Source organism: Heterodontus francisci, chromosome 28 (genome assembly GCF_036365525.1).
Source record: "Heterodontus francisci isolate sHetFra1 chromosome 28, sHetFra1.hap1, whole genome shotgun sequence".
In the NCBI taxonomy this organism is placed as follows: Eukaryota; Metazoa; Chordata; class Chondrichthyes; order Heterodontiformes; family Heterodontidae; genus Heterodontus; species Heterodontus francisci.
The window spans coordinates 17,678,789-17,691,838 of record NC_090398.1 but is presented as its reverse complement, the minus strand read 5'-3'; the positions used below and the strand labels follow the sequence as shown (position 1 = coordinate 17,691,838).

General features: G+C 42.9%; 1 protein-coding gene across 1 annotated transcript; it reads left to right on the top strand.

Moving 5' to 3' along the window:
• The first annotated feature begins 4,844 nt into the window (after window positions 1-4,844).
• LOC137345291 (probable G-protein coupled receptor 139) lies at window positions 4,845-10,702 on the top strand. The gene is made up of 2 exons (XM_068008774.1): window positions 4,845-4,914; window positions 9,798-10,702. Exons 1-2 carry the CDS (start codon window positions 4,845-4,847, stop codon window positions 10,700-10,702), a joined length of 975 nt encoding a protein of 324 aa, XP_067864875.1.
• Window positions 10,703-13,050: the final 2,348 nt, after the last annotated feature.

Below are 13,050 nucleotides of genomic sequence, written 5' to 3'. Positions count from 1 at the left end.
CCTTCACTGCTGTGTACACAAACATATTCGAGATAGGTATGGAGAGAAAGAACATCAGCAGAGGGAGAAATGTAGAGGAAGTTGGGGCCCGGGTGGACACTTTTGATGATCCAGAGGGAATAGCCTCCATTTTAAATATCCAGCTAGCTATTCCACTGTGGGAGCCATCACACCCTCATGATATTAGAATCATGGAGTGAAACAGTACTGAAACAGGCCCTTCGGCCCACCAAGTCTGTGCCGACCAACAACCATCTATTTATAGTAATCCGTCATTAATCCCATATTCCCTACCATATTGGTTGTGGAAATTTCATGCTGGCTTATTGGTTAATTTTTAAACCTGTGATTGATAGATTCTTGTTAACCAAAGGTATGAAGCGATAAGGGGCAAAGGCAGGCTATATGGTGTAAGTTAGATCACAAATCAGCCCTGATCTCATTGAATGCCGGAACAGAGTTGTGGGGTTAAACTGCATCCTCCTCTTCCAACATCCCCTGTTAAATATCCTTCTTTCTCTGTCAGTCACCCTGTCAGTCTGTGTCTCTTTGTTTCTCTCTTTCTGTCTGTTTCAGACAGTGTCTAGTGAGATTCACTCTGTATCCACCCCATGATGTTCCTGCCTTCGGAGTGTGTGATGTGACAGCAGGGAGGGAAATTTACTCTGTGTCAAACCCAACATTGTGCTTAGCTTGGGAATGTTTAATGGGACAGTGTAGCTGGAGCTTTACTGTGTATCCCTGGAATTTAGAAGGTTATGGGGTGATTTGATGAAGGTTTACAAAATAATAAGGGAAACTGATAGCGTGGACAGAGAGTAACTATTCCCAGTGGCTGCAGAGTCAGGAACTTGGGGCATAGTCTAAAAATATAAACAGTGGCCACTTTGACTTCATCCCATCGTGTCATATGTACATTCTCACATGTAGCAGGTATAGCAGCACATATATAACAGGATAGCAGGTCTAACTGTAGTCATAGTATTCAGCTGAAAATTGATCAGTTACATTGTTATTTCAGTCTATATTTACAGTACACACGGTACCTTATTGTTGCAATAAGTTCATATAGTATCTATTCATCCCACTGGGGCAAATTGTCACTGGCTCAACATTCTCACCAAATACTAAAGCATTCCACAATGCAAGACTCTCAAATTCAACACAAGTTTCCTTTTTTCGATTCTCACTGGCCGGTTCTGATTCTCCGAGGGATTACTGATACTTATCCTCCACATGAGCAGTCGTCCTAATCCCGTGTGCCTGCCCCGTTCCAAACCCGGCATCCGCTTGCATTAAGGCAAGTGATACAGGAACGTCTCAGTGACTGAGGCAGGTGAGACTTGAGCCTGAGCCGGGCACAGTGAGTGACCCGGGTTAATCCGACACTCCAGGTAAAAGGTGGTAGTAGTTTGGAACGTGTCTTCTGGACACGCACATTGATGCAAAATCAATTGTCATTTTTAAATCGAAAATTGATCTCATCAAATGCCTTTTAAAAATTGTAATATTCTTCTTTCGCTCTCTGTCCCTGAGTCACTCTGTTTCTCTGTTTGTGTGTGTCTATCCCTGTTTCTCTCTCCTCTCTCAGATCCTTGGTAAAACTCCACATACATCAGTTTGCCATTTGAAGTCAGCTGCTTTTGGTTTCACCGCATCTGCAGAGGTTGCACTTCCTTATGCAGGCTGGCAAGAAACCTGTATTCCACAGTTGGCTCCAATGTTCCCGTGAAAATTTAGAAGTTGTGCGTGTCCAGTTTTTTTTCCATGAGCTGTCCCTTGAAATATTTGAACAATCTTTGAAGACGTGTGCTATTTATTGTGGAACAGGATCTGGGTGGGACCTTTGAGACTGCTACACGCAGATTTGCAGAAACACAGACTGACACTCTCCCTCCCAATCTCTTTCTCTTTCTCTCTGGTACTCTCTCTCCCCATTGCTATCCTTCCCTCTCTCTGTTACTCTCCATATCTATCGCCGTCTTTCTCACTGTTACTCTCTCCATCTGGATGGAGGAGGAGAAAGAAAGGCTTATATAGAGGCAGATTGATGCTAAATCAATTGTTCATTTTTAAATCTCAGATTGACCTTGTCGAATGGTTTTTGGAAATTGAAATATTCTTCTGACACTCTTTGTCCCTTGGGCTCTGTGTGTGTCTGTGTGTGTGTGTCTCTGTCTGTCTGTGTCTCTGTCTGTCTGTGTCTCTGTCTCTGTGTCTCTGTCTCTGTGTCTCTGTCTCTGTGTCTCTGCCTGTGTCTCTGCCTGTGTCTCTGTCTGTGTCTCTGTGTCTGTGTGTCTGTCTCTGTCTGTGTGTATGTCTGTCTCTGTCTGTGTGTGTGTGTGTTTGTGTGTGTCTGTCTCTGTTTCTCTCTCTGGATTTTAACTGCCTTCTGAAATTTTCAAGCAAACCAATCAGTTAGGAGCAACTAGCTATGGTCAATAAACGTTAGCATTGCCAGCAATGACACCATCCCTGCTTTTTTTTAAAATAGGGAGTCTAAATGGGTTAAAGGGAATACTGTGGCTAGCTGGTATAGATGGAGTAAAGGGAACATTGTGCATAATTTGGTTGGACGGACTGAAAAGTGTAATGTGGATAAGTTGGCTTGCCAAGCGAAACAGAACAGCATGAATAGAAGGGTTGAATGGCACACTGTGAATACTTGGTCTAGGTGGACTGAAGGTAACACTGCGGATAGGTGATCGAGATGGGATGAAGGAAACAAGCTGGTTAGATCGGCTGAGGAGAACACTCTTGATCGAGATGGACCAAATGTCTTCTCCTGCCTGAAAGAAAAATGCTATTATGTCACAATGCGCAATATCTAAATCCAGCTAAATCTGTTCCAATTACAGATCATGGCCACAACAACTGTGTATAACCCTTAATCTTGTCTTCTTAAGACTTTAATTCAAAAAAAATCACCGTGCTGAAAAAGCAGGAACAATCTTGATCTTTGTAAATGTGAGGGACTGAATTTCTTTTAATGGGTGCTCAGGATTTGGGCAATGTTGACCAGACCCCATTTGTCGACCATCCCCGGTTGCCATTAAAGCTGAGCTTTCTGCTTAAACTGTGCAGTCCTTGTGGTGATTCCACAATGGTGTGCCATACAGGGCCCCAGCTGCCAAGATTGAGGCACACATTATTTCGCCACATGAACATTAATACTTGAAACTGCGTCTGAGAAGAAAACAGGTCCTACCACATGGAATTGCCAAGCGCCTGACAGAAAGACATTTTCATAGTAACAGATAGTACTTGGAATGGACAAAAGGTGACACTCCCTGCTCCTATTTAATCCACAATGGAATTTTCATTACTGGAAGTTGAAGGTGGAGAGACTAGCATTCCAGGTTAATGCCTGCAATGGCCGAACCCACAAACAGACGCGGGCAGACCAGTTTATTTACATGACTAACTGACAGTTGGAGTTTTTTTTTTAATTTGATCTTGCCACAGAGAATAGCAACTGAAAAAGCTCTTTACCTTTGGACTGAGAACTTCTGTCTCTCCTGTCTGCTCTCATTTCTTTCTCATGGATATGAAGACCCATTGAAGACACGTGAATACCTAGAGAGAAACGACCCCTACATTAAACAAGGTTTAAGAAGAATACTGGGCTCCAACGAAAAGCAAGATTACTTCCAAAAGGACTACAGTGAGCTCGAAGCACAGTAAACAAGAAACTCTTCTGATATTGCCTCAAACCTCTCTATTCTTCTTCTGCTCTTTTCTATCCCAATTCACATGTGCATGCTGGCGTGGACGTGTCGTAGATCTGTAGGCATTAACTGTATTGGAGCTTAAGTTTAAGTTTTAATAAATTCCACTTTTCTTTTTTAAACCTAAGGAGGCCTATTTGTGCTCATCTCTTTGCCTTATAATTGGAAAGCTGTAAACAAGGATTCACCAAGCGGGAGCTCAAAACACAATACGTTTAAAAATTAAACACTGATACAATAAGCCCAGGTGAAGGCTGAAAAAACCCTTAGACACCTTTCAGACCTAGTCGTAACAGGTGTTAAACATTGAGTTCCAGGGATTTGACCAGTGATGATCAAGGAACAGCGTTCAATGTCGCTGTCAGAATGATGGTTAACTCGAAAGGAAATGCTCAAAATAATTTGCAGAACAAAGCCCCCACAGTTAAATGTTCTCAGGTCTAAGTCCATTGCACATGAATTGGAGTTAGAAAAGGTGGAGTGTATGTTCATTTAATAATATTACTTTAACAACAGCTGCGTTACTACCATGAAAGCTCATTTCTTTGTTCTGAACAATATGGCAGCTGTCTGCTTTGTGGCGCAGTGGTTAGCACCGCAGCCTCACAGCTCCAGTGACCCGGGTTCCGTTATGGATACTGCCTGTGCGGAGTTTGCAAGTTCTCCCTGTGACCATGTGGGTTTCCACCGGGTGCTCCGGTTTCCTCCCACAGCCAAACACTTGCTGGTTGATAGGTAAATTGGCCATTGTAAATTGCTGCTCGTGTGGGTAGGTGGTAGGAGAATGGTGGGGATGTGGTAGGGAATATGGGGTTAATCTAGGATTAGTATAAATGGGTGGTTGTTGGTCGACACAGACACAGTGGGCCGAAGGGCCTGTTTCAGTGCTGTATCTCTAAATAAATAAAATAAAATTGATTATACTTCAAAATAATCTTTGGAATAAAAGTTGGCTGCTTGTTCAAATTATTGTAATTAATATTGCTTGTTATCCAATCAGGCTAATTGTCTCACTGGAGGTTTCCCTTCAATATAAATACTGTTTGCTTTAAACATATTGCGGAATCTGGTCAGTCAGAATCACTGAGCTCACACCAACAGTCTGTTCTCACAGAAATGAGGTACCCAGTAATCTTTCAGATAGAACGCATTTTTTACCCTGCTCTGGCAGCTATTGGCGTTATTGGTAAGACTTTAGATACAGTATTAATATTGCAAACAAATGTTTCACTGTTACTGCTCTTGCCCTTTGCGGAATTGTAACATATTTGCCTTGCTCTGTGCATTACAAATGCCTATAAACAGTGCTACTAGTTGACCCAATAGCATTTTTGCTGTTTACTGAAGGAGGTATAATTATTAAACTTCTAATGTATCTTTATCTCCATTATAGTATTATTTCTGAGTTCTTTCTCTTTGCGAACTGCTGTGCAATCGCACTTCCAGAGAATCAAATGATAAGTGTCCATTAAATAGATTATGCAGCCTTATTTTATATAATGGTAAGTGGAGTATGGTCAATATAGAACAATAAAGTTTCAAGTTCCGCTGTCATCTCATATTTGTATTTCTAGTGAAAGCTATAAGTTAATATTTTGTTTGGATTCATTGAAAGATGTGATCAAATGGACTTTCTCTCATTGGTTGTGCTTGTTAATAATTCTATTCTGAGAAGAGTAAAAAGTAAAATGTTACAATATTATTTTGTATCATTATACATTGCAACCCATACATACTTAAGTTCGTTATTAACTTAGAGATGCGAACAACCAGATTAACACCATCCAGATTTGTTCATATACATCACTGGATGTGTGATTTATTATCTTCTATGTATAATCATACTCATGATGACTGTCATCAACAATTGTGCAATTCTGTAATGTGAGTGGCAAAAATTCATCTCGGGGCACGTCGCAACACTGGCTGTTTTGGATTTTGTGCTCGTTGTCTGCAGCACCCGATATTTAGGTCCTTTGCAATCAATTCCATTAAATACCACGCGCTTCATATTGTAGCTAATAATCCAATACTGCTCTTTTGCCCTAATCTAACACAGCATGAAAATAATTCTGTCTTTTTTGTTAGAATAGAGTTACAGCAATAACACATTCAGTGCCTTTTTTTCATTAAATTCATTTCATAGATGTGGGCGTCGCTGGCCAGGCTAACATTTATTGCCCATTCCTAATTTCCCTTGAACCACTGCAGTCCATGCTAGGAAGGGTGTTCAAGGATTTTAACCCAGCGACAGTGAAGGAACGGTGATATCGTTCAAAGTCAGGATGATGTGTGGCTTGGAGGGGAACTTACACGTGAGGGTGTTCCCATGCATCTGCTGCCCTTGTCCTTCCAGGTGGTAGTGGCCGTGGGTTTGGAAAGTGTTGCCTGAGTAGCCTTGCTGTGTTGCGGCAGTCCATCTTATAAATGGTACACACTGCTGCCGCTGTGCATCGGTGGTGGAGGGAGTGAATGTTTGCGGACCGAATACAAATCAAGAAGGTTGCTTTGTCCTGGATGGTGTCGCGCTTCGAGTGTTATTGGAACTGCACCCATCCAGGCAAGTGGAGAGTATTCCATCACACTCCTGACTTGTACCTTGTTGATGGTGGACAGGTTTGTGGAGGCAAGAGGTGAGTTACTCGCCACAGGATTCCAAGCTTCTGACCTGCTCTTGTGTCCACGGTATTTATATGGCTGCTCCAGTTCAGTTGCTGGTAAATGGCAACCCCCAGGATGTTGATAGTGGGGGATTCAGTTTTCACAATGCCGTTGAATATCAGGGGGAGGAGGTTATATTATGTATTGTTGGAGATGGTCCTTGCATTTATGTGGTGCGATTGTTACTTGCTACATATCAGCCCAAGCTTGGATATTTTCCAGGTCTTGCTGCATTTCCACATGGACTGCTTCAGTATCTGAGGAGTCACGAATGGTGATGAACATTGTGCAATCATCAGCGAGCATCCCCATTTCTGACCTTATGATTGAAGGAAGGTCATTGAGGAAGCAGCTGAAGATGGTTGGGTGTTGGACAGGACCTTTAGGAATACCTGCAGAGACGTTCTGGAACTGATATGATTGACCTCCAGCAACCACAACCATCTTCCATTGCACTAGGTATGATTCCAACCGCCAGAGAGTTTTGTCCCTGATTCCCATTGACTCCTGTTTTGCTCGGGCTCCTTGATGCCATACTCGGTCAAATTCTGCCTTGATGTCAACGGCAGTCACTCTCACCTCACCTCTTGAGTTCAGCTGTTTTGTCCATGCCTGAACCAAGACTGTAATGAGGTCAGGAGCTGAGCAGTCCTGGCGGAAACCAAACTGAGCGTCACTGAGCAGGTTATGTTTATTCATTTTAAAAAAAAAGAAACCCTGATGGCTTATTTCTCCACTCCTTCAGTTTGTGAACCCTGATATTCAAAGAACAACAACAACACTGCAGTTAAAGTTTGAAAAAAAAGATGTAGTGTTTATTAACACACCCTCTTAGTCCCTGGAGGGGGTGAACTTTGCAACGCCTGCTCATAAACATATAATTCAAGGTAAAGGCATCAAAACGGTCAAGGACATTTACCGAGTAGAAAATAGCTTTATTACAAACTAACGGGGGTCCCTGTTGAAAACTGAGTCCGATTTTCTTTTCAACTAACTTAAAAGTCCAAAGCTGGAATTACCCGATTGGATATGCCGAATTGAGGAGAAGTGGTAGGAAATGTCTCTTAAACTTTCTTCTTATGCACTTTCAGAGACAAACTGAGGCAGTTCGATTTCTGATTCCATCCTTATTGACGAGACAGAAACTGACAGGGCTTTGACAAATTTCTTGCTACTTTTTTAGACTGTGGCTTTGGACTTCACCTTGTGGGCCACGGAGATAACGAGGTGCACGGCTTCAAGGCAGCTGTTTCTTGTGAGAGCTATTCTCTTTCAAATGACACTGTTTCAAAATTAGACATGCTAAAAAGGGTGGTTTCTAGGTCATGTGACTTCAAGTAGCAGTCCCACGTTCTGTTGGTGAAGTAATCGTCCCTTCCACATCCATTTTAAGTAAGTTGAACACAGTGGGATATCAACCTAACATACTGTGTATAATGGCAGCATACAATAACACCCAACTGCACAAAAATACCATAATTTACATTTGTTGTTCATCCATTCGTGACAATTCGCCTTTGAGAAGTTGGTGGTGGGACTTCTTCTTAAACATCTGTAGTCCATGAGGTGAATGTGCCCCACAGTTCTGCATTTTATTAATTGAGAAGACTTAATGGCTATCTGGGTCATTTCAAAGGGCGATTAAGAGTTGACCAGACTGAAAAGGAATTGTCGGTTTTCTTCACTAAAAGGTATTCATGAACCAGTTGCCTTTTCACTACAATCCAATGCTATCATGGTTACTTATACTGACAACAGTTTTTTTTAAATTTCATTTGCTTATACAGCAAAGAAAGAGGGCATCAGTTCCATCTTACCAGTGCCTCTGACAGAGCTATCGAATAGTCAACTTCACTGCTCTTTACTCATATCATAGCTCTGCAATTCAAAACTTCTCTGAAAGTTACAATTGAATGTGTTTCCTCCAGCCTTTCATGCCATGCATTTCAGACCATAGCAATTCTTTGAGCAATAGAAAAATCCCAATCTGCGCTTTTTTTTTGCGAGTTACCTTAAAACTGCACTTTTTCTCCTGTCACTTCAGACGAGGGGCACTTTTTAATGCACTACCAAAACTCTTCATTGCTTTGACATCTTCCATTACATCTCATTTTTATTATTCTTTACTCCAAGGAGAATGAGCTCAGTTTCCCACTCTCTTCACATAGTTGAAGTTATTCTCTCCTGGACCTATTCTATTAAATGTCATCAGCATCCTCTCTTTAAAGGCTTTGGATACTTCCTGAATTGTGGCGCCCAGAAGTGAAGACAATAAACTAGCTGATGTACTTGAAAAGTAGCTGATTTTATCTCCAAACTGGCATTTACGTTCCGACTACTCCATTAATATAATCGCTATAAAAACACACATTATAAATTTTCAGTCACCCCTATCTCTCTATTGTTGTTTTTAGGCTCCTCACCTTCTCTTGTCTACTACCTGTCCTTTCCTCCAACTGTCTCCTCCAATCTATGCACATGTGTCAATGTGGCTAATACAAGTTAGAAAGAATGGTATCCAGAGACCTCGGCCAATGACACAACAGCCATTTCCCTACACTCGACCTCCCTGACCCACCCTCTCTCCCCCTTCAAAAACCCATGAGTATGTTGAGCCTAATGCCAAGATGCCGAGCTGACCCATTGATTCACTGTCGCTGGTCTGTATCTTTGCCTTTCGTTAGATTCTCCAGTATAATTTCATTAATCTTCAAACAATCTGTTTATCCTATTCAATATAATGTAATCTTCTGATTGCATTATTGATTTATTTCATTGCTCATTATGATCTATGACTTTGATTGTGGTTGACTGCTTGCTGAGACTCTTGGTTCCAGCCACCATACCCCAGTCAAGGCTGCTCCAGCCCTGGAAGCAGGACAGAAAAAGGAAACAAACCAAATCCCGAGCTCCAAGCATCTCAGCTGTGGGGAAGGGTGGAAGAGTCTGCGGTTGTTGGCTTTGGAGAAGGATAGACAATGGAACGATTATTCAAACATTCATGACCCTTAATTAAATAGATAAAGATAGATGGTTGCTTCTAATTGCCGTCCACACATTAGCTGCTTTGTTGAATTTAGTTTAACTCAATTTCACAACTTGCGCAGGTGATTCATTCAAGGATGACATCCTTCCACTAAAGTATTTCAATTTTTTATCTTCTTCATCTAATTGTTCTATTCATTCTTGACTTTTATTGCTAATCTTCTGTTTTTGCGCCATTGATTGATTGCATGGTATTTTTGTACTCCTTGAAATTTCAAAATGTTAATTGGCATTATATTGTTCTCAGAACAAATATTAAAATAGATTCAATGACTGCATTTGTAACTTTGTAAACCTATTAATCTGATGCTTTTGCTGTGATTTCAGACACTAAATGATCCCGTTTCATTATTTTTCTTACAGTTAACTTAGTGGCAATTGTGATCCTGAACAGAGGGAATTGCGGCCTGTCAAAATGCATCACCCGCTATCTGGTTGCAATGTCAGCAGCAGATCTACTGCTCGTCATCTTGAATATTATACTGAATCGAATTAATAATATTTATTTCCCAGTTAGTTTCTTGTTTATCACTCCTGTGTGTGCGGTGAGAGTCGTCTTGCTTCTTGCAGCCCTGGACTGTTCAGTCTGGTTCACAGTCGCTTTCACATTTGATCGGTTTGTAGCCATTTGCTGCCAGAAGCTAAAACTAAGGTATTGCACCAAGAAAACTGCGGCTGTAATTATAGTAGTTGTGAGTGTTGTCAGCTGTGTGCGGTGCATTCCCCGGTACTTTGTATTTGTTCCTTTAATTGTCATTCACAACGTACCATGGTTTTGCGTTATAGCCCCAAACTATTATACCTCACTCTTTTGGACAGCGTATGAGTGGATTGACAGTATTATAACACCACTGCTTCCATTTGTTTTCATTTTGGTGTTCAATGCACTGACTGTCAAAAATATTATAACAGCCAATCGACTCCGGAGAGGGCTCCGGGGCCATGGCAGTGGGCAGAACCATATTGATCCAGAATTGGAGAACCGAAGGAAATCCATTATTTTGCTTTTTGCCTTGTCCACCAATTTCATACTGCTGTGGATTACATATGTTGTACATTCTTTAAACTGGAAGGCTAGAAGCTATAATTATATAGATAAAAATCTTAGCGATCCAATATATGTTGCTCAGCAATTTGGATATATGCTGCGGCTTCTGAGTTCGTGTACCAACACCTGCATTTATGCACTAACCCAGACTAAATTCAGGGAGGAGTTAAAGAATGGGGTGAAATATCCGTTTGTTCTCATTGTTAAATTATTTAAGTAACAATATCAAAGCAACTTGCAGCAGGTGCTGCATTTCTAGTGCTACAACTCAGACCCATTTCAGATTGCATTCCAAATGTCACAGTACACACACTAACAACTTTGATCTACGATTGGCAGACATGTCTTCAAAGATGTGGGCCAAGAATCTTGAATCCCACCCCTAACACCTTTGCTTCTCCAGCTCTCTCTCTCTCATTCTTTAAGAGCTTCCTTAGCAGCCACTTTTAACCCTGCTTTTTTCAACCCTGCTAGTACCTCATGCTTAAGCTTGGCAATCATTCTAGTTGGATTTTGCCTCTATGCAATGTCATAGTTTTTCCCCCCAGCATTAAAGCAGCAACCGTTGCTGTATTCTTCTTTTTAATTATATACTTGGTCTTTCCTGAATTGTATTCACCTTTCCGAGTGATGTGTTCTTCATCACACTGCAGACCTGAGGCTTGTATACATTGGGTAGGCTTTCAGATATCAGGATCTAGGCCAGCAACCAGTACCCAACCAGTGATTTGCCAAGATGTTTACACTGGGGAGAAATTGCCTAAATCTGTCGTGTGAAAGACATTTTATTACATCCAGTTACGAGATGGCCACGTTTATAAGGTTGTATTTTGGGTGGACTGCCTGTTTTGAGTGACAGGTTCCGGGATATATTAGGACAACATCAGCCTCCATTCTTTCTTTCCATGCGGCTGGTTTGTGAAGGTGAGTTTCTGTGTCTCAGTCTCTGTGTCCAGGTGAATTGTAAGCTGATTACAGTGTGTGTGTGTGGGTGTGAGAGAGTCCAGTCTGAATCCCCCTATCTCTGTCCCAGTCCTGACCCTTTTCTCCAAATCCCACCCCAATGCCCATTTCCAGGATCTTTTCCCCATGGATGAGCTGATGGAGGGAAGGTGTTAGAGTCCAACGATGGAACGCAGACAGTGTGGGATGGTGAGTATCACATTTTTATTGTCTCTCTCTGCCTTTCTCCCTTCTTCTGACTCCGTCTCTTTCACTCACTCCTCTGACTCAATCTCTCTCTGACTCAATCTCTCTCTGACTGCATTTCTCTCTCTCTCTCTCTCTGACTGCAACTCTCTCTCTCTCTCTCTCTCTCTGACTGCAACTCTCTCTCTCTCTCTCTCTCTCTCTCTGACTGCAACTCACTCTCTCTCTCTCTCTCTCTCTCTCTGACTGCAACTCACTCTCTCTCTCTCTCTCTGACTGCAACTCACTCTCTCTCTCTCTCTCTCTCTCTCTGACTGCAACTCACTCTCTCTCTCTCTCTCTCTCTCTCTGACTGCAACTCTCTCTCTCTCTCTCTCTCTCTGACTGCAACTCTCTCTCTCTCTCTCTCTCTCTCTGACTGCATCTCTCTCTCTCTGACTTGTGTCTCTGTTCTTTCCCTCCACTTTTTTCTCCTCATATTTCTCTCTCTTTCTGTCTTTGTCTTTGTATCCTTTTCTCTCTCGTTCTCTTTAATTTCCCCCCGCAATTTACCTCCCCCCCCCCCGCAATTTACCTCCCCCCCCCCCGCAATTTACCTCCCCCCCCCCGCAATTTACCTCCCCCCCCCCCCGCAATTTACCTCCCCCCCCCCCGCAATTTACCTCCCCCCCCCCCGCGCAATTTATCCCCCCCCGCAATTTATCTCCCCCTTTTACAGACCCCAACCCAATCTAAATAATCCTCATCTACAGACCCCCATCTAATACCCTCACTATCAACAGATCCCCATCTAATACCCCCCGCAATCTAAATAATCCTCATCTACAGACCCCTATCTGATATCTCCTGTTAACAGACCCCCATCTAATCCCCTCACTGTCAACAGACCCCCATCTAATTATCCCCTTCCCCCTGTTACAACACATCCCATCTGGATACCACCCCCCCCCCGGGACCAGCCTGCCATCTAGATCCTCTCCCCCCCCCGCTCAGGAACAGGCTCCCATCTGGATGCCCCCACCCCCCCCCTCCCCCCCCCCCCCCGCCAGGAACAGACTCCCATCTAAATACCCCCCGGGGACAGACCCCCATCTCAATATCCCAGGACAGACTCCCATCTAAATACCCCCCCCGGGAACTGACTCCCATCTCAATAGTCTTGGGGACAGACTCCAATCTAAATACCCCACCCCCCCTGGGGACCGACTGCCATCTCAATACCCCCGGGACAGGCTCCCATCTAAATACCCCCCCATCCCCGGCCGGGACAGACTCCCATCTAAATACCCCCCCATCCCCGGGAACAGACTCCCATCCGAATAACCCCCTCTCCCCCCACCCCCCCCGCCCTTAACTGACCCCAATCTAATTCTCCCCCCTGTAAACACTCCCTCCCTTTCTAAATACCCTCCCATAAAT